Consider the following 21,881-nt stretch of genomic DNA (forward strand, 5'->3'; position numbering starts at 1 on the left):
ACAAAAACACTGCCAGTTTAAATATACATAATATCTAATCTACTGGAATAACTTCACACTTTTTTTACTTATTAATATCAACTTTAGTAAAATTTAGTGAATAATGCTTTATAGTGTTCGTTCATCGTCTGCTATTCTTAACTCTCATTAACTAATAATCATCCCGTGCAAAATTAGACATTCTTAAGCAATTCATTTACTTCTAAGTATATTCAGATCCGTGGGAAGTGGTAATCCAATTTTTAACAGCTAGAAGATTTCTAAATATTATGTCTTTCTTGTAGAAGCTTATACTTGATTTCTTAGATAATTTTCTGTAACTAACATAATAAAAGAACTTGCCTCTTTTCTTAAAGTTTAATATGATTAGACTATTCTGTCGATGCATTACGTAGTATTTATGTCCTGTATCTTTTTGTCAACTGATACAAAAATAACACTGACTTTTCTTACTAACCAATATAAAACATTGGATAATATTTTCATCGGTTCACTAGTGCAAAAAATATGATAAATTTACACTGGGTGACTTATATTAGTGCATATAATCAGCCATATACTCATAGATAAGTAAACATAAATAGATCGCTATCTCGGGTCATTTGACATCACCTCCATTTTAATTCTTTCAGCGATTTGAAGGGACAGCACTTGTACAGTATATAAATTAACCACTGGTATTATTCCTAGATATGATTCGCATACGTAATTCAAAACAAGAAAATCTAAATAATTTCTTATTTTGGAAATGAACTTATATTGGAAAAAAACATACAAAGTACAAAATATATTTTCAAATAAATCACAAACATTTTTACATAACAATTAATTTTTTATAAATATATTGATTTTTATATATAATAATAAGTATTATAATTTTACAATTATAAGTAACTAAAAAAGTATTCACAATGGAATGTTAAATTTACAAGAAACGATCTATATGAATTACTTAATGATCAACAATATATAACAACTATACAGAGATCGTGTAGGAGTATTTACAATAAAATGATAAACTTAAAAGAAATGATCAATATGAATTACTTAATGATCAACAATATATAACAACTACACAGAAATTGTGTAGGAGAATTTACAATAAAATTATAAACTTAAAAAAAACGATCAATATGAATTACTTAGTGATCAACAATATATAACAACTACACAGAGATTGTTTACAAAAAAATGATAAACTTAAAAGAAATGATCAATATGAATTACTTAACGATCAACAATATATAACAACTACACAGAAATTGTGTAGGAACATTTACAATAAAATGATAAACTTAAAAGGAACGATCAATATGAATTACTTAATGATCAACAATATATAACAACTATACAGAAATATAGTAAAAGCTCTCATAAGTATAATGAATTTACATGAACTGACTAATATTAATTACTTAATGACTAATAATAATATATTAAAAAGATAAAAACTTAGAAGAGAAAAGTATAGAGTCTAAGTATGTAGTATATAGAGTATATACTATAAATAATGGAATAGTATAATCAGAAGAAATGACAAATAATGAACAAATTTAAAAAGTTAAATCCCACAGACATAAAATATATATATTGATATCAAAATTGATAGAAAACTAAATTCCAAAAATTAAAATTCATTAAGAGTCATTCTTCTTTAACATTAACTTTGCATTTGATAGTTATTTCCAATCAATCATTAATAAAGTTGCATTCTACAAAATCTTGAATTCCTTATGATTCGATTGTATCAATAGAATAGTGCAGAGGTCCTTTCGGCTGACTCTTAATTGAAGCAATATAACATTTCTTGTCCTTACATTTATTGTTTCCAGAATGTTAAGAATATTTTTGGGCATTTTATACTATGTTGCAATTTATACCCTAAATTATTGCATTGTTTGCTAACCTTCTTAACTCCCTCAAATATAATGGATGTGTCATACATTTTACATGCCCTCGGTGTCAGGACACTTCTATCTTTAGTCACTACATTCTGCTGCAATTTATATTCCCAAGAACATCTAATAAACATAACATATTGTAATATAATATCAAGACGTAATAGCAAATGGTATTAAAATATTCAGAATTATTATTACCTTTTCCACTGGAGTTGCAGAGTGTTCTCCTGGTCATATCAGATTGTCATTCTCTTCTTATATCACTGTGAACTATAGACATGAGAACTATTCTGTGAAATATATTTGGACGTTTCTAATTTGTTCACTTCATAAGACCGGAAAGAAGTGCCTTTTTATAATATTTCTGAAGTTACCACAAGTTGGTGCGTTACATTTCGCCATATTAAATTTCACATAAATGCTTACTTGAATACAATTAATTACAGAAACAACATGCGAACTTGGGTAACAATCTTTGATACAAAATGGCGAGCAAATCTTTGTAATTTTGACGTTTTTCATATATCGAAACTAGTAGGGAAATTTTTTTGTCGCTGAAAATAGTAGTCCTTTCCAAAACAGGGTAATCATAGGGTAATATACATTCTTTCTTTTATCTCTTCTTTTATCTATGTAATCAGCTTCAGATTAAGGTGCGTACACCTAACGAACGAACACGAACGAACATGTCGAACAAGAAAATACAAAGAAGAACGAACAGGAACACGAACGAACGCAAAAAATTCCAAACAAACGCCTCAAAGCAGTGAGGGCTTGAATCTTTTTGTTCAAGGATGTACCGTGAAACGCCAGATTCATTATTTAAAGTGGCGAGAAAGAGCAAAATTATTTAAAGTCATCAAATTTTGTCAATAACATCAATATCTTATTATAAACACAACAAAAACTAATGCAGGACTGCACATTTTTACATCAAAAAAGTTGCGGAACATTGCTCGCCATGTTTGTTTATGTTCGTTCGTGATCGTTGTGGCACACTATGCTGTTGCCGTTCGTTCTGGTACGTTCTTTTATGTTCGTTCGTGTTCGTTCGTTAGGTGTGGATGCACCTTTACAATGTTGCCCAAGTCTATCTACTGCTGGACATGTCTATGGTTCAATGAAAAAAATGACATTTGTTTTGTAAATATTAACATCATAATCTGTCATAACCTTTGAATATAAAATAATATAAAATAGTTAATAACGCAAATTTCCATTATATTTACTAAAACTGTTTAAATATTTTTTTATCTTCAATCTAATTTGAGTGTTCTTTCCAATAATAAAATATTATTTCCTATTCACAAACATGGACAGTGAAAAAGCCCCAATCGTATTTAAATCAACGAAAAAAAAATCTATACGTAAACGAAAAGATTCATCAGAAGACGAAGAGTCTACAGAGGATAATTCATCAGAAATAAAGTATATAAGTACTTCATATTGTAATTATTATTTTAAATGAAATTGAATTTTACAAACGTTCTGTTTTTTGTAGCTCAAAGTTGGAAGAAATGAAAGAACTACAAAAACTGCGCAAGAGACCAAATGGTGTTAATGTTATTGGTTTAGCTTTGGGTCAAAAAATTAGTTTGGCTGAAGAAGTTACCGCAGTATGTAAAATTTTCTGAAATAGTTAATCTAACAATGCTAGTATTTTTCATCCTTGGCTAGACGTTTCTCATATGTTTGCAGAAGTATAGTATATAGTTTTAGAGTTCTTATAAAAACTATTTTATCTTGAAATCCATTGATTATTTTTTACAAAATAACAGTTAACATATACTTAACTCTTCCTCAATTGAATCAAATAAAAATAAAACCATGATTTTTGACCATTATTTTGGAGCGGTTTTCACACTAATAAAATACAACATGTTCCCGATAACTTTTGAACAAGTTTGTTACCAACACAAAACACGAAGTGATGTTGCAATACAAGCAGCAAAGTTGGTTTGGCAGTAGAAAAACAAAATAAGATATGTGCTATGCTCTATGCATAATATTATTATACATTATTTATGTATAATGTCTATAGTGTAGAATACCATAAGCTCCATTACGTATTATAAGGGTTATGGTGTTATGAGATTTTTGAAGTCATGGTCTACTTGTGTTGCTACATTACGTTAAATTATTTTTAAATTATTATTATTACAGCCCGTCAAATCATTTGGTATGAAATTATAGAGATAGCCAACAAAGTGTTAACATCTTATTATTTTTGACAGCTATTTAAAGTAAGTGCAAAACATTTCTACTCTAACACACCCTATATATGCCCACATCTTATAAAGGATATACTCTACCCAATCCTTTTTATTTGAATGTATGCAAAATTTACCACATTCGGGGCAATATTACTTTCTCATTCAAAATCTTAATCTGAACATAAAAAATCTGTCTACTCCAGCTTTATTGTAACACATCCTACTTGTGCCTACTTCTTATAAAGGATATACTCCAACCAATTTTCTGTATTTAAATCTATGTAAAGTTCACTACCTACTGGAAATTTTCACTATACTGATTCAGATTATGATTTTAAACATAAAAGGTTTTAATTTGATTTATATTTGGCTTTCCACTTCTTCTTTCATTGGTCTTTCCTATTAATTTCATCATTTTTTGTCTATTTTCTTTTCATCTTTTTCTCACATAGAGCTTTTCTTTAGGAATGACCGTCAATAGTTTTTTAGCATTGCAATAAGCCCCAGAATTGCAACAAACCCCTTCGTATTTTTTTACCATTTATACCAGAAAAAGTGTCTAACGTTATCATAGATTGACAAATATGAATGTAAATAAAATATACAAAATTTGAAATTAGTCTATAATAGTGACGCAAACTGAAACTTTGCGGCAGCACAATTTCAGTTCTGTTGATTGTGCGCCTGGCGGGATATTGTTTATGGCCACATAATATATTAGAAGCATTCTGAATTTTATTCCTGTTACTACTTACAAGTCTCACACTTTCCAACCAGTAGTGTGATGCTAATATTATTTTTTACCGGAACGCTAAAATTAATTGATTTTTCCTTGTTTTGTTGCCATCCGCTGAGCGATGAGACCTTAACCAAGTTTTTACACAATTATCGGGATTAAAAATAATTTTTGTGGGCCATTCATTTTTATAAATAAAATATTTAAAATATTTGCTTAATATTCTATTTCTTTGTTCATTTAAAATAATATTCATATTACTGAATCTGCCCTCACACTCTGTCGAAATGCAATGCACAATATTTATTTATCGAATTAAGATTTCTATATCTTTAGGAATTACCTTTCCTTCAGTATCAATATAATCTCTGAACATAATGGCTGGATTTCTTTTTCTCCATAGCTAAATGATAATTCCATAATTCCCTTATCAAATCATTTTCTGTATGTAGTGATTTTTGACAATACCACTGTTTCCAACATTTCCAAGTTTTCTTGTGGCATCGAAGTATATATTTTCAGAAAAAGTACAAAAATCAGATACGCTTACAGAAGCCTGTATCTAGCAATCGCTTAGGATTTTCTTGAATATTTTTCTTGATTCTTGGTCTATATGTCTTCAAAAATTTTCTGTTAACATTCCAGCACTTCACTTTCCTTGATAGCGCTTTTCCTTTAAGGAAATGGAACCTCTCACCATATTTATCATACACAGCACTCAATTTTCAAGTCATTTTGAATCGAATGAGACCAAATTTGGAAAAAATTATGTATGAGATTGTGTGAACCGATTTTTGATCTTTTGTCGACGTTTTCTCAAACACGGCTAGACCAATTTCAAAAATTGGATGTTTCTTTGTAATTAGCAAAAAAGTGTAAAAGTCTTTCACGTTTTTAGCCCATAATTTTGATTGGCCGAGACCTTTCTTCGTAATTAAATGTTGAATTTTTTTTGACATTTTGATAAAACTTTGTACAAAGGTAGATTTCATTAGCCTAGCATGACATTAATAAGCGGTTGAATTATAAAAATTAATCAAAGTTAAGTTCGTGTTGTGAGCATCTAATCAGAATCTTTGCCGAAGCATATGCATGCGCTGTTTCGTTGGTACCTACTGATTACAGTTTACTTCCACACTCAAATAAAATACATTTTCAGAACACGAAGAGATTGAATGCGTTACACAAACACGAAATGCGTTAAACAAACTGATTTATTTTATACAATTACTATTAAGTATACATTTCAAAGATATCAAATGAAAATTGTTTTTAATGAAAGCGAAATCTTTATTTACGAAATAAACGGTTGAACACTTTATCTAAATATAATGAATTTTAATTTTTATTGATTGAGTTGAAATTCAAATCAGTCACGTAAACCATCAAACAAACAAATATTGAAATATGTCCAGTAAAATAGTATATTAGAAAAAAACACAACAATTGATTGAACAAATTGATTTTCAATAGCTCAATTTATTTTAATGCCAAGGGTTATCCAACATTTTTAGTCATTCCTGTAGATGTAGATTGTAGACAGTATTGGGAATTGTAGTCTTTCAAACAGTATAACGAATTCAGAAAGAATTAATAAATAGTATCCGCGGTTAAAGTACAACATCCCCTTGGATTTTTTCACTCAAAATAATTGCGCTTCTATAATGTTGCCCATAATTTTTATAGTCTCGTACTATATATTAATTTTCAGTAATAATATCTAAATTACATTTTTTTAATATTAATTTGATATACATTATTACTTATTTGCATGATAATTTGGAATCTCTTGAACCAAGTTAATTCTAGATGAAATACGATTAATTTCAATTTTGGTGGAAATGGCACTCATAAAACTATTTGATTTAAATGAAAAAAAAAACAGACCCTTAACAGTACATATTTTATAGCTTATTTTGAGCACGATAAAACTCTATGTAATATATAAAATATAATAATATTTAAAATGTATAATAATATATAAAATGTAACCGCCAGATGGCTTCAAATACAACAATTAAATCTCGCACGAAATAAAAATTGAATTTTCATATCTAGCTTAATATTATTCCTAGGACACGTTATAAAACACCGATATATTAAGATTATAATTGCTATAATTTGCTATAATTTTGTTCATTACATGATTTTCGTTAAAATGTATATTCTTGGAGATATTTGCAAAAAGAAGCGAATTTTCAGTAGCCAGTAACTTAAAAGTATTTTTTTAAACATTATAAAACATATTTTTCGTATTAGTTCTTCTATCGATATTTGAAATGAAAATTAATGAATTTTAGTACACGGGTATTTGAAACTAAATTTGGTATTATAATCGGATTATGTTTTATATAATACAGTAATAACAAAAATATACTAGATAATATTATATTATAATAAATATACAATCAAATCGAAATATAAATCAATAAATACACTGCAATACACCGGTTTATAGATAATAGATATCACATCTAATCTACTGGAATAACTTCTACACTTTTTTCTACTTATTAATATAAATATTTATTGAAATTTAGTGAATAATGCATATAGTGTAGGTTCATTACATCGTCTGTCATTCTTAACTCTTATTAACTAATAATCATCCCGTGCAAAATTTGACATTCTTAAGCAATTCATTTTCTCCCAAGATCCGTGTGAAGTGGTAATCCAATTTTAAACAGCTGGAACAGCTTTTTATTTGTGTTTCATGTCTTTTACTTGATTTCTTACACAATTTCCTAGAACTGACCTCTTTCCTTAAAGTGTATTATGATTAGACTAATATGTCAATGCATTACGTAGTAATGTAGCATTTGAGAGCAATTCCTGATGAAATCTTTATTAACAAATATACAAACACAAACAAACAAGAATCGCCATTTTGTAAAATGTCACAAAAATAACTTTGACGTTTCTTAGTAACCAACATAAAACATTTGAAAATACTTTTTCATCGGCTCACTAGCGCCAAATCTGCGACTACAAATGGACCCCTAAGTATTCCTTCTGAACGAGGATTTTGTTCTAAGTGAAAAGGCCCTGGTCTTCATTTGTTTTTAATGTCAAACAACACGGGGTATTCTAATATTGTCTAGGGTCAAACAATGCGTTAAATATTTTCAATGTCAATCAATGATAAGCGTTTTTTGTCATTTTTTCATTTCTACATTTTTATTTTTTCATTTATTTCTACAACCTAACAATATATAGGGCCGGCCCTGTCTTGCATGCGATGCATGCAAAAAATGCGGGCACACGCCTAAGGGGGCGCGAAAATGAGTTTTGAAAATTAAATTTATAATATATTATTTATATTCTTTATTATTTATGCAAAATCTAGAATACTTAATTAATTATAATGAACAATCTAACTTAACTAGGGTTAAAATGTGGGGATCATCCTAATATTAACATCGCGGGCCTCGGCCAATACACAAGAGACGATATTTGGTATGGCACTCACGCCATGCCAAAATATATACTGATCGATCCATAGTGGCAATTGATACTTGGATGAGCATAAAACTTTTATTTTTGTTTTTTTTTTTCTTTTTATTTGTATAATTATGTATAATTATAAATACTGCTCTGTGGCTTTTTTTTGAGGAGAAGTTTTCTTTCCTCTTTTTTTGCCACTCAATTTGTAATCTCTCTATATTCACAATATTCACTGTATATATTAAGATCAATAATGTAATTTAAAGTACCCAAGGGTAGAAAAATATGTGTAAATAACAATGCATATGTATGATCAGCTATTGTAATAAATACTTTTTATCTATCTAACTTAACTAGGGATACGGAGACACAAAAAGCATATTTATTTTGCAATGTGATATCAGTAGAAACAATTAACCGATTAATAACTCTGCAAATTAGTAAATAACAGCTCTGTTTATTATTTAATCTACTTATTCAATTTTTTCTTTGTTTGAAGTTACCGTGGAATCGAAAAAGAATTTATCTAGTGTTCAATCCCATAAGCGCAAATCTGCGAAAGATTATTGGGCATTATTGATCGGTAAAATGAAAAATGGGGAGTCAGTGCTTATAAAATGGCATGTTTATTCCGAGATGCTTTTGTTGCAAATGTTTCGCATCTGATGAACTTTGAATGTTGAAGACACGCGTGGTTAGGGTTATGGAAATGGAACAAATATGAAAAAAGGAAGCAAAATTTTTTTTGGAACGAAAATCTTAAGGCTTTTGTAGCTATGCAGAAATAATACATATCAAATATAATTAGTTTTTTTTTCAATATAGTTCAAGAAATGTGTAATTTTTTTGCATTTTTTACTGATTTTTGGACAATACTTCTAAAATACGTTAAAAATTTAGCTTTAAAATAACAATCTGATACTCTGAATATGACGGGAAAGCAAGGATGAATAAAATCCGGCTCTTACGATATCAATAAGGAGAAATTTACGGCACTATTTTGGATATTGTAAATAATTAAAAGTTAAATTAAATTAAAATTTAAAAAATCCAACATGAAGTACGAGTGTTATGATTGAAAATGAAAAGCTAGTTTTTTTAGCTCTCTTGGCATGATTTGCTCAATAGAATAAATCGCATAATAAATAAGTAAAATGTTTCAAAACCCAAATATTAATATTGCACATACGCTAAAAATAATTGAAAATTTAAAAATATTTGATTATAATCAACCCTCGAATCGCCTCAATTTTTTAAATAAATTTAAAATCAATGGATTTTATACGCGTTTAGATTATATCTAATTTTTTTGTACTAATCCAGAATAATTAAAAATTAATTTTTAAAAAATATGTAAATATTTATATAATTTTAATGATAAACTGTTAAAACAGTCAAAATTAATAGCTGGGGGAGGGCGCTAGAAAAAAAGTTGCATGCGGGCGCTAAGGACCACAGGACCGGCCCTGTATATATATATATACAGTAGAACTCCGAATTATCCGAAATCCGAATTAATGGGGACCGGGACCGATTCGGATAATCAAATATTCGGATAATCAAATATTCGGAGTTTTTTTTTAAAAAAATTGCCGTTGGAGAGAAAAAAAAGTTACGTTTTGATATTGCACTATTTTTTATTGAATTAAATGAAAGAAACATGATATTTTCACATGTTTTAAATATAAATAAAATGTACTTATGTACAAGTTTAGAAATAAAAATCATTGTTTTTTAAACATCACCGTCAAATCAAAACAAACAATGTGCCTACACTGGCTTCGCTGGTGGAAGAATAATAGCGCACTTAGACTTTTTTTGGACATTTTTTTTTCTGAAAGTGATTCGGATAATCGGCGATTCGTATAGTCGGAGTTCGGATAATTGGAGTTCGGATGATTGGAGTTCGGATAATTGGAGTTCTACTGTATATATATGTGGCGATATAAGCAGGCTGGTTTTGATTTGTAAAAAAACAATGGTACTTGTCATGTATATTTTTGATATGGTAATATTTTTATAGTCAATAAATTTGATATATTTTTTATGTTGGGAGTTTCTAATTTAGTATATTGTCATAATCATTACAACTCCCACATTGGTGACTCACGACGATGGAGATGAAGATAAAGGAGTTTTATTTTTCGAGGATTTGAGAAAAATTGATTTTGACGCAGCACCATAATCACTGGTCTTCAGAGACGACCTATAAGGTACGTCCAGTCCAATCCATCATAGTTAACGCACTTACTATCTGGATCAGACTTTCGAGGTTACTCATTTGGTATACCCAGACCTCAGTATTTATTGCTGACAGAAAAAATAATTTGGAGCCTGAACTTTTCATTGGAATGCAATTCAACCTCTCTTTCTCTGTTAACTCAACAAATCGTCTTATAATGCTACCTCCCATTATCGGTGACAACGACGAGTCAAAACAAAATTTGACATAATTTATTGGATTCCACAATTCTGGACTCTTATGTCAAAGAAACCAATGATCCTGATTTGGATAAAGAACCAACTTCTTTCTCTGATCGGAACTCATCAGATACGAATGCAACGCTTGCAGAAATGGAAACTGTACCCATAAATTATGCATTCTAAACATTAAGTAATTCTGATATAACTAATACCAATTACATCGAGGCTGAATCTTAGAAGTTCACCGACATCGAGGTACAGGAAATTTTCCACATGTTTTTTTTTAGTCAGAACCTTATGCAGAATATGGAGTTGATGACAGGTCGAATCACCACATACGGTGGATCTGCTGACGAAACATGGAAATTTGTAATTGACCAGTATTACAACACTGGTCTGCTATAATCTGCTTTCCCACCACATTTTTATAACGTGTTTCCCTGTATTTTCTTTTTAAACTGTGAGATCAACACTGGGCAGGGAGTGTGTGGCGATATCAAGCAGGCTGGTTTTGATTTGTAAAAAAACAATGGTACTTGTCATGTATATTTTTGATATGGTAATATTTTTATAGTCAATAAATTTGATATATTTTTTATGTTGGGAGTTTCTAATTTAGTATATTGTCATAATCATTACAACTCCCACATATATGATAAAATTGTTTCTTGGGCATCCATCCAGTAATTAAAAAACAGTTTTATTGAAAAATGTTTTTATTCAGAGAAACATACAAATAAGTTTTAAAAAATAACTAAAAAAACACACAAAATTGCACTAAAAAATAAATATAAAATAAAAAATTGATAAGACGTCAAGTTATGATTTTTTTTTTAGAAAACTGTAAAATTAAAATAAATAAAATATTTTATTATAAAAAAGGTTATTCCAAACGAACATGTTGTCAGTTTGGAGACCGTGTTACATTCGTAACATTTTTCAATAAAACTGTTTTTTAATTACTGGATGGATGCCCAAGAAACAATTTTATCATATTATTTCACCATCTGAAGAAAAACCTCTTGCTTTCTATATATATATATATATATATATATATATATATATTCAATAGATAAGTCCTGGATTTTTTCAATATATTGATTGTTTCTTTTCCGAACAGTAAATCCAATAATAAAAAACAATATGTTTTTTGAAGATGTTTAATAACGACGTTTCGGAACTAGGTACGTTCCATCATCAGGTTTATTCTGTCAAATACAATGTTTTTTAAAAATATTGATTAACATTAATTAATGATGGTCAATACAGATTAATTTTAAAAAAAAAATTTATAACGGAATGGATTATGTACCGGGGTAAAGAGTAATAAGAATTAACTAAAACAGGTTTTATATAAAATTGAGAAGCAAAAATTATTTACCTGTAATAATTTATATATCCATATCACTAATATTTTTTTGTTAAAAACACTCGATTTTTAACGGAGGATTATATATGTGTTATAATATATGCACATCCATATATGTGCTTATATGTATGTTTTTGTATATACACTATATACATGCACTTGCGTATATGTTCATGTATATAATTGTAGATACATTAATATATAGATATGTGCATATGTATGTATGAGTATGTAGGTGTGCATATGCATGTGCATGTATATATATATATATATATATATATATAATATTTCTCAACAATTACTAAAGCAATATTTCCTCTTTTTTCGTAAATTACCAATACAAGAGCCATAAAAAATCATTTTTGCCAAGAATTCCGTACATTGACCCTTACATCTGGCCGACAGAACTCCATATCAGTGTGTTTAAGTCTTGTGTAGTCGTAACATCTACAAATATCCTCCAAAAAATCGAGTGTTTTTAACAAAAAAATATTAGTGATATGGATATATAAATTATTACAGGTAAATAATTTTTGCTTCTCAATTTTATATAAAACCTTTTTTAGTTAATTCTTATTACTCTTTACCCCGGTACATAATGCATTCCTTTATAAAAAATTTTTTTTCTAATTAATCTGTATTGACCATCATTAATTAATGTTAATCAATATTTTTAAAAAACATTGTATTTGACAGAATAAATCTGATGATGGAACGTACCTAGTTCCGAAACGTCGTTATTAAACATCTTCAAAAAACAAATTGTTTTTTATTATTGGATTTACTGTTCGGAAAAAAAACAAAATATATATATATATATATATATATATATATATATCCTATACTATACATCATTTATATTTCCACTACTTCTTCATTCTTCTTTCTCTTAATCTTGTTTTATTTTCTAACTTTTTTATTCTACTCAACTACTATCTTCATTCCTATCCCATTTCTTCATTCATCCTTTCATCTTTGCGTGTTATAATCTTTTTACTTCTAGCTTTAATTCAGCTCAACTATTCGATTTCTGTAATTTGAATTTTAACAATACAAATTTTTATGTCAACTCTAGAACTCGAAGCAAGCATTACTAAAGTGTGAGTCGGGCAAGCCACTGCTTGAGCTACGCCCGCCACATCATTTGTGTAACTCTGGATTTGTCTTAACTTTTTGCAGGAAAACCAAAATAGGTCATCAAAATAACATTAACTAACGTAAATAAAATAAATATTTAGAATACTTAGTACTTGCACTCTTGACTAATAGTCTAAGAGCCAGTGAACTATTTGACTAACCTGTTTTCTCAAAGCCAGAAATTTTTTTAATGATATTTTATTATCAGCCCATTAAGAAAGTGCCAGTCTGGCAGTCATTCCGCGGTTGCGTCATCATCCCTTCAATTTGTGAAAATGTAAAAAAAAATTTTTTTATAACTTGCTCGCACAAGGCTCAAATTTTGAGGGTGTATTCTTTTAACTGTTCAGAAAGCATATTATGTAAAAAGCCAGACCATTCTGACGGTTGCAAGGGTCTGCCAGACGAGTACATAATAGTCACGACGCGCAAGGGTGTGGGCGCATTGCCATACATAATTGACTAATACCCTTGTATTTGAATAATTTATACGTCATTTTGAAAACATCCGATATACCAAACTTCAACTTTGTATCTCACCTTATGGCCGAGATATCATTGAAAATATGCCAAAGTGGCCCCTTTTTCAAACTCAATTTTTGGCGTAACCATGAAAGATATCGAAAAAAAAATTACGTGATTCTACTTATATTGGCTTAAACCACATAATGTATAGTAATATATGCTAAATAATCCTTTAGTATTAGCTAAAAAGGATAAAATAATTTTTCAATTAATGTTTTCGGATAGTGCGTTTTGTTTATTTACTTTATTATTAGCGTTATTTAAAAGCTTATTGTTTTCTCTTTTAGTAATGCAAATATTGTTCAAATCAAATTTGTGGAACACATTGAAAAATTGAAGAAACCAGAACCAGTACACCCGCGCGTAACGCATGGCACATCCGACCGAACGAATTCTATGCGGGCTACTAATAGCGTTACGCGCGGGTGTACTGGTTCTGGTTTCTTCAATTTATCAATGTGTTCCACAAATTTGATTTTAACAATATAAAATTTGAGCATTGTGCGAGCAAGTTATAAAAAAATTTTTTTTTACATTTTCACAAATTGAAGGGATGATGACGCAACCGCGGAATGACTGCCAGAATGGTACTTTCTTAATGGGCCGATAATAAAATATCATTAAAAAAAATCTGGCTTTGAGAAAACAGGTTAGTCAAATAGTTCACTGGCTCTTCTACTATAAATGCTGTTATTTAAACAAAGAAACAAGTTAACATATACAAACATGTAGCGGCCATAAGAAAACTGGACGTGATGGAACAACACCAATAGTCCTTTTTATAGCTTCAAATTCACATATTTAACAATCTAACAAAGTTTGCGTCAAAATATCGAGTAAATTCAAAAGTATTGATTTAAACAACATGCATAAAAATTAATATTTAATAATTAATATTATTATATAATGAAATTTTTGCTGATTGAAAAAGTGATTTTTTAAAGAAAACTAAATTTATGTACAAAGAATCAAGATATAAACTCTGTTTGTGTCTTTCGTGTACGGGTGCCCTACCTAGTATAGTAAAATTAATTTTGAGTTGCGGCATGAAAAGATAGAGAGAAACATTTTATTCTAAAATGGCATTTATCGTATTATTAGATTATTACTCTTAAATAGAACAGATAATATCCATAATATCCTTCTCAATAAGTTGAATGGTTTAAAAATGAATATTATGGATGTTTTCGATTAGAATTAATAAATCATATTATTACTAATTTATTTAATTTTATTACTTATTTATATTAATTTTATTTTTTAACTCTAAAGTTTTATTACAGAAAGATCCATTTAGTATAAAATCAGGAGGAATGGTAAACATGGCAAATTTGAAGAATTGCAATTTAAAGTCTGACGATGATGCTTATAATACTGGCATCGGAACACAATTTTTTGCAGAAACTAATAAACGTGACGAAGATGAAGAAATGATGAAGTAAGATAATATTAGGTGAAGTAAAAAGAAATCCATTATTTTTTAATGATGTTCAAGGCTTTCTACTTTTTGAATAATCCGATTTAAGTCAATTATGCACAGTTTTATTCAATAATTTTGAAGGTAATGTTCTGAAAATAGTTTGTAGTAAAGTAGTGAATCTGCTAGAATCCATCAAGATGTCTATAATGAAGTGAATTCTAGATGGAATGTAAATTACTTTAATTCTGATGGAAATGGCGCTCATTAAACCATATGATTTAAAAGAAAAAACTTCGTATATGCTTCTTATTTGCATTATAGTTCACTCATTTTACACGCAAAAAACTTGTAACAGCACTCATTTAAAATGTTGAGCACTATAAAACCCAATTTCACCGAAATGCATAAAATGTAAAACCTCGACACTAGATGGCTTTAAATACAACAATTAAATATTGAACGAAATAAAAAACGACTTTGCTCTTTCAAATTTTGCTTAATATTTATCCTAGAACACTTTATGTAATACCGATTTATTAAGATTTTTATTGACATTATTTTGTTCATTACATGATTTTCGTTAAAATATATATTTTAGGAGATATATGCAAAAAAACGAAGAAAAACGCCAAAAATATATGAATGGCCAGTAACTTGAAAAGTATTAGTTTTTTTGAAAAACTATAAAAGACATTTTTTGTTTATAATTAGTTCTTCTATCGATTTCCGACGTTATTTTAAAAAAAATGTAATTACACAATTGAGAAGGGGTGTCATCCCCCCGGGGAGTGATGGCGCAACCCGAATTGTTTTCACTTTTCAACTTGAGGGTAAGAAAAACCTAATTCCAAAATTTCATTCAATTCGGAGCACAGTAAAAAAATTCAGACCTAAAACTCTCCGTTTACTGCACTACTTTCCTAGTGTCCATTTTTGACGCGCGCTCAAATCAAACTGAGCCCATCAATTACAAAACTGTCTAATAATATTTTTTGGTACTAAATTTCGCCTTTCTAACGCCGACTAATAGAGCCTAATCGAACCTATACAACCCGAGATACAGATATTTGAAGCCAACTTAACTATTGAAAAAACAATAGATTTCTTTTTACTTCAGCTAATAATTATAAGGATTTATTCAATTTTGTCAATCTCCATATATTTAACCTTGTTTATGTAATAAAGTCAACAGCACTTGACGATCACGAAGTTGAAATGTTTTCGTTCGAAACTTTCAAATTGTGAAAAAGATTTGCAAATAATATTTAGATTTTTTCAAAGCTTTTATTTTAGTTTAATTCATCAAATCTTTATCGTTCACTGCACATTAACTTATGATCGTTTTATTAATAATTTTAATTTGTCATGACTTTAATAGTAATGAGAATTATTTCAAACGAGTTATTTTGTTAAAGAAACAAATGCTTAATAATGCTATATATTTACAAGATTTTATAAAGATATTTCTTCTAAACAAAGAACAAAACACTAAAGAATTATTGATTTAAACAAAACTTCATTTTATTTTGTGGGTACTTTCCCTACACATAATTACAATTTGCCAAAAAAAAACTGTTCATTGATTTTTAACAATATCGATATTCTGAAGGAATAATCCCGAGCCTTCAGAGATAATATCTAATTACTATTTAATTTATTTGATATAATTATTTAATACATTTTTCAGGTATATTGAAGAGCAACTGTCACATCGAAAAGGACTTGCAAAGAAAAGTGGCAATGAAGATTGTAATTCAGAAGAGCCAAATAAATATCGAACACCTGAAGAAGCTGCTCTTTTAGCAGTACCAGATTATTTAAGACAATCTACAACACAAAGGTAATACATCTATACCACGACGCAAAATGAAACAATTGAATTATTATTTCAATTAGCAAACCTTGTCAACCTTTATTCGATATAGGTTTCAAAGCTACGAAAATTCTGATTCTGAATTTTTTAAAAATAATATTTAGTTTTATAACTTGCATACCAAATGCGAAAAGGTTATAAAAGGGCATTCCATTATTTGCTGAATAGATTATATTTTAAATATAAAATATACTTTTTTAGCAGATGAATATATAGCTGGGACACTTTAAAACTACTTGTTTTTTTATATTTTTATTGAATGATCACTTCTCCATTAGCAAATTTTACAAGGCGCGATTCGAAATTCGAATCACGTACAGTGAAAAATAGTAATGACGCAAAACGAGTAGTGAAATTTCTAACATTGCTTATAGAATTTGTATTGCATTTAAGTATATTAGAAATGATATTAGTTGATTCAATGCAATTATTATATTTAGATCAGAAGAAATGTTGTCTAATCAAATGTTGAGTGGCATTCCAGAAGTTGATTTGGGAATTGAAGCAAAGATAAAAAATATAGAAGCAACAGAGGAAGCTAAATTAAAACTTTTATGGGAGCAGAGGAATAAAAAGGATATTCCATCGCAGTTTGTTCCAACGAATATGGCTGTTAATTTTGTTCAACATAATAGATGTAAGTGACAATACATAATATCATTATTAAATAACTAAATTATCATATAAAACGTTTTAAAAAAGAGTCTTAATAAATTGGTCGGTATACCACAACATGGAAGTTAAAATGTAACGGCTTGATTCGCTGCGAAAATCGTAACGGTTTTGTTGTTACATTTTCAGGTTAAAGAGTAAACGCGCAGGTGTCTTTGATGCTACTTAAAATATTCATAGAATTTTCTAGAAATATAGAAACACTTCTGAATATTAAGTAATTTTAATAAATATTTTTATTAAGAGTTTAGTAATATATAATATACAAGTAAAATTACAAAATTACTAAATTTAAATTTGAATTGAAAATAATAATTAAATTAATACAAAAATTAACAATATTAATGGAGGGTATGAGAGCTTTTTCATACAGAATCGGCTTAACTCTAGTATTTCAACGATTTATAGGTTTGTTTTTTTTTTTGTAAAAAAATCCGAAATACCGATTTTCTTGCTCAACATTTGGTCGAAAAATTAATGAATTTATGTGAAAGTGGTAGTATCTTTTTTCAAATTTATTTTTTGGAGTAACTGTAAACGATATCGAGAAAAAAATAAGGAGAAAAAAATAACGAGGCTCTATTCACATTGGTTTGGACTGCATTACTTATAATAATTATAGTTATATTTATTTGTTAGTGCATGATAGTGAAATAATTAATTTTTGAATTGTGTTTGGACTTCTTTTTAATCAGCACCATTCGAAAGCCTATAAAAATTACTTGTACTGGCTACAATTTCATTTTTAGAAGAACTAACATATTCAAAAGTTAAAAAAATACTGGAACCAGTCTAGTGGAATTAAGGCGTGAAAGATGCTTTTCTGTCAACATTTAGTATTTTTAAATATTTGATTCAACTTTGTATTGATCATATCAATTGTCTTCAGTATATATTTTCATTTTGTATGTATTTTGTTGTATATCAGCCATTTCAATCTTTCTGCAATTGAAAACCAATTTGTATCAGTTTGTGGTCCTCATTTAGAAACTTAGATGATACACAGTACTGATACTGATGGACACCAATTTTCACTATAGACAGTTATTATTACAGCCATTTTTATCTAGCCTATTCACTATAGTGAATTTTAAAATTTGATAACATGTACTATGTACGTAATTAATGTAAATGTGCACTATTCCGGGAGTTCATTTTGATCTTAAAACAAGAAAACGGTCGGTAAATAATAATTTTATACAATAGCACATCAATTATTAGTTTTTAAAGACGTAAAAAGCTTTTGAGCGCATCGGTCCTGATCCGATCGCCATTCTGTATGGGCTTGTTAGCTAGTTAGGTTAATATGACGGTTTCATTGCTTAAAGTTTTTATTCGATGTCGGTAAGCTTAATCGATTCAAATTTATCAGTTTTAATAAGCGATTAGTTTTATAGTTATATCGAACATATATTTGTCAAAAAATTGTCAATTTCATGACTCCCGTAATTAGATTCATACAACTGACAATGAGCCAGTGAACCTAATTCCGTGAGTATCCCGCAATTACAAAAAGTAGACTTGAAATATTTTTCTCTTTTATTTTCAACTGTGGTTATCTTTGGCGGTGTTTCTGGCATTAATATGTTTGGTAATGACTACAGAATACTGTAACGTAATTACGGTATATCGTTTTTTTTTTTTCAATTTTTAGTCCTAATAATTGAGTTTGAAATGACCACTCTTTATTTACATTGATTTACACGATTATTTCCACTTATTATTTACATTGTTCTAATACCTAGAATATCGTAGTAATGACAGAATCATTTGTTTCTACATTTACATTTCAGTTATATAAATTGAATAAAAATACAGGTAAACCCCGTATATCGCACGGCTCTTATAGGGAACGGATTCTGAGTAGTTTTGATCAGAGTTAGCAGTGATTTTTTGGAATTGAATATAACCATTATATAACCTGCATATTAATAAAACGCACATACATCCATAAGTTATTAACTTAATATGAATTGCAATTACTCGAAAATACGTTGCCGATGCTAATCTTTAATGCAGTAGCTTTCTAATAGTATAATACAGTTTATTAAAAACTATTAAAATTTTAAATCATTCTTTTCATGTTTTAAAGAACGGTGGCTTCATTTAAATATTCACCCAAAACCCTGGAATAGGCTTTAAAAGAAATTTGCAATAGTATATTAACTGTTTTTAAAGCTTCTAAAACATACAAAATTTCCAATCAAACCTGATTTAAGCTAGTTGTCATTGTTAATTTGAAAGACTTTAAAGATTATTTACGTTTGTTGGTTGAATTGTGACTTTCATTTTAAGTTTATTTTCTTTTTATTTTGGGTTTTAATTTTATATTTATTTATAGTTTTAGCTCGTTTACTTTCCTACTTTTTTTACAAATCATCTTTAAAGTCAATCATTCCTTAACATCCCGTAATATGGTACATAAACCTTAATATTTGATAAACATATACCTGATACCCACTCAATACTACGCATACTGACATGCATTGAATTCTCACAATACTTGAATATATTGAAAATAATCATTATAATAATTTGGCAATTAATATAAATAGCAGCAGATTTAGGTTGTAACTAAATTTTAGGTGTTTAACTATTTCTTTTTTATCTCTTTTCTTATTTCTTTTTAAATATTGTTATTGTTCAACTAATTTCCAGAACTAATAATAAAATTTTTATATAACATTTATATAAGCTATAAATAAATAATGCATACATGTGATGTAGCTGCTATATAACGAACAAGAATTAAGAATCTACTTTCATGGTTGTTGCAGGTGGCAATTATGCGTATTTGCCACGGAATATACTTTATTAAGGGAAACATTTAAAGTGCAACTAAATCACAAACAAAATTGTATAATTGAAATATAATCAAATGTTCTTAAAGTTCTTATCTGAATCTATATTCTTAAATGTTTTGACTGATTTTTATACAAATTTACCTATATACTTTTTAAACATTTCAGTTAAAATTGATGAGCCAGACAAAAAGAAACGTAAACAAAATGAATCTAAGGAAGATACGCAGAATCCGAACAGCAAGGCATCGGATGATTTTCATTTTGAGAAGTTTAAGAAGCAGTTTAGACGATATTGAGCATAATACATATACACGTACATATATTTGTATATACATTTATATTTTTATGGCAAAATGTTTTTAACAACTAAAGCTTTTTAATATTAATACAGATAATTTAACCAAAAACGTACACAACATTAAAACAAATTCATTTTCGATTATTTTTCTACAAGCCATGGAATACTTCCATATATATACTCCATCATTTATGAGGCAATCTATTTGCTTCATGCCACGTGTTAAGACGTAATAAAATTCACACTGTTATAAATATATTGATAAATATTATTAGTGTCAATGTCTATTGATCGATTGGATATAAAATTGATTGGTCGATTTGAGTAAATCTATATGTATGTGTGTGTGTGCGTGTGTGATTAGGTTGATAAGTATGTAATTAGAAATGATATTTATAATTTAATATAAGTAAATGACTGTGTGAATATTGTATGAAATTGATTTTGTATATAAATTTTTGTTATTGTAGCTAATAAATGTTTAATTCCCCGAAGGCGAAGTTTATTTATTTTTCAGAAAATCTAATTTGATAATTTCATGTTTTATGTTTTCTTGTGGTCAGCTAACTTTGAATTGTTTGACACCTAAAGTAGAAAAAGTATGTGTATGTGGTCGCATATGCTATCTAAAATTTGACATTTTATCAAATATCTTACAAAAAACACTACTGATTTCAGATTTTCAAACCATTTGATGAAACTGAATACCCAAGATCTTACTACGAATTACCCTCTTGTTTTATATACACTTTCACAAGTATAAATAATTTAAAGTGATTATCTCATTTTTTACTTCGTTTAAATTTATTTCATTATTGTTTATTAATGAGTTAAATTTACTTGAAAAAATGAGACAAGTATAGAAACAGACTTAATTTTCAATTAGACAACGCTATTTTATGAGCTATATTATGGCTGAATTGCCCCCTTAAAAAATATTGTTTAAAACAAAATTTGTACTAGTTATCAATTTTTTTATTAAAAAACTGATAATTTGATGTTCATATGTCTACTGGTCAATTTTGACCATCAAATTAAATCCTGCAATCGTAAAATTTTAATCAA

The 21,881-nt window shown here is 28.3% G+C and overlaps 1 protein-coding gene across 1 annotated transcript; it reads left to right on the plus strand.

Annotated features, from left to right (window-relative positions):
* Positions 1-3,212: 3,212 nt before the first annotated feature.
* LOC113363482 (telomere length and silencing protein 1 homolog) lies at positions 3,213-20,848 on the plus strand. The gene is made up of 6 exons (XM_026605983.1): positions 3,213-3,329; positions 3,403-3,517; positions 15,033-15,187; positions 16,857-17,009; positions 17,483-17,679; positions 20,684-20,848. Exons 1-6 carry the CDS (start codon positions 3,214-3,216, stop codon positions 20,812-20,814), a joined length of 867 nt encoding a protein of 288 aa, XP_026461768.1. The 5' UTR covers position 3,213; the 3' UTR covers positions 20,815-20,848.
* Positions 20,849-21,881: the final 1,033 nt, after the last annotated feature.

The sequence above is a fragment of the Ctenocephalides felis genome, unplaced genomic scaffold (assembly GCF_003426905.1).
Source record: "Ctenocephalides felis isolate EL2017-DRISC unplaced genomic scaffold, ASM342690v1 CF-g0.4_SCAFFOLD_00845, whole genome shotgun sequence".
NCBI classification, from domain to species: Eukaryota; Metazoa; Arthropoda; class Insecta; order Siphonaptera; family Pulicidae; genus Ctenocephalides; species Ctenocephalides felis.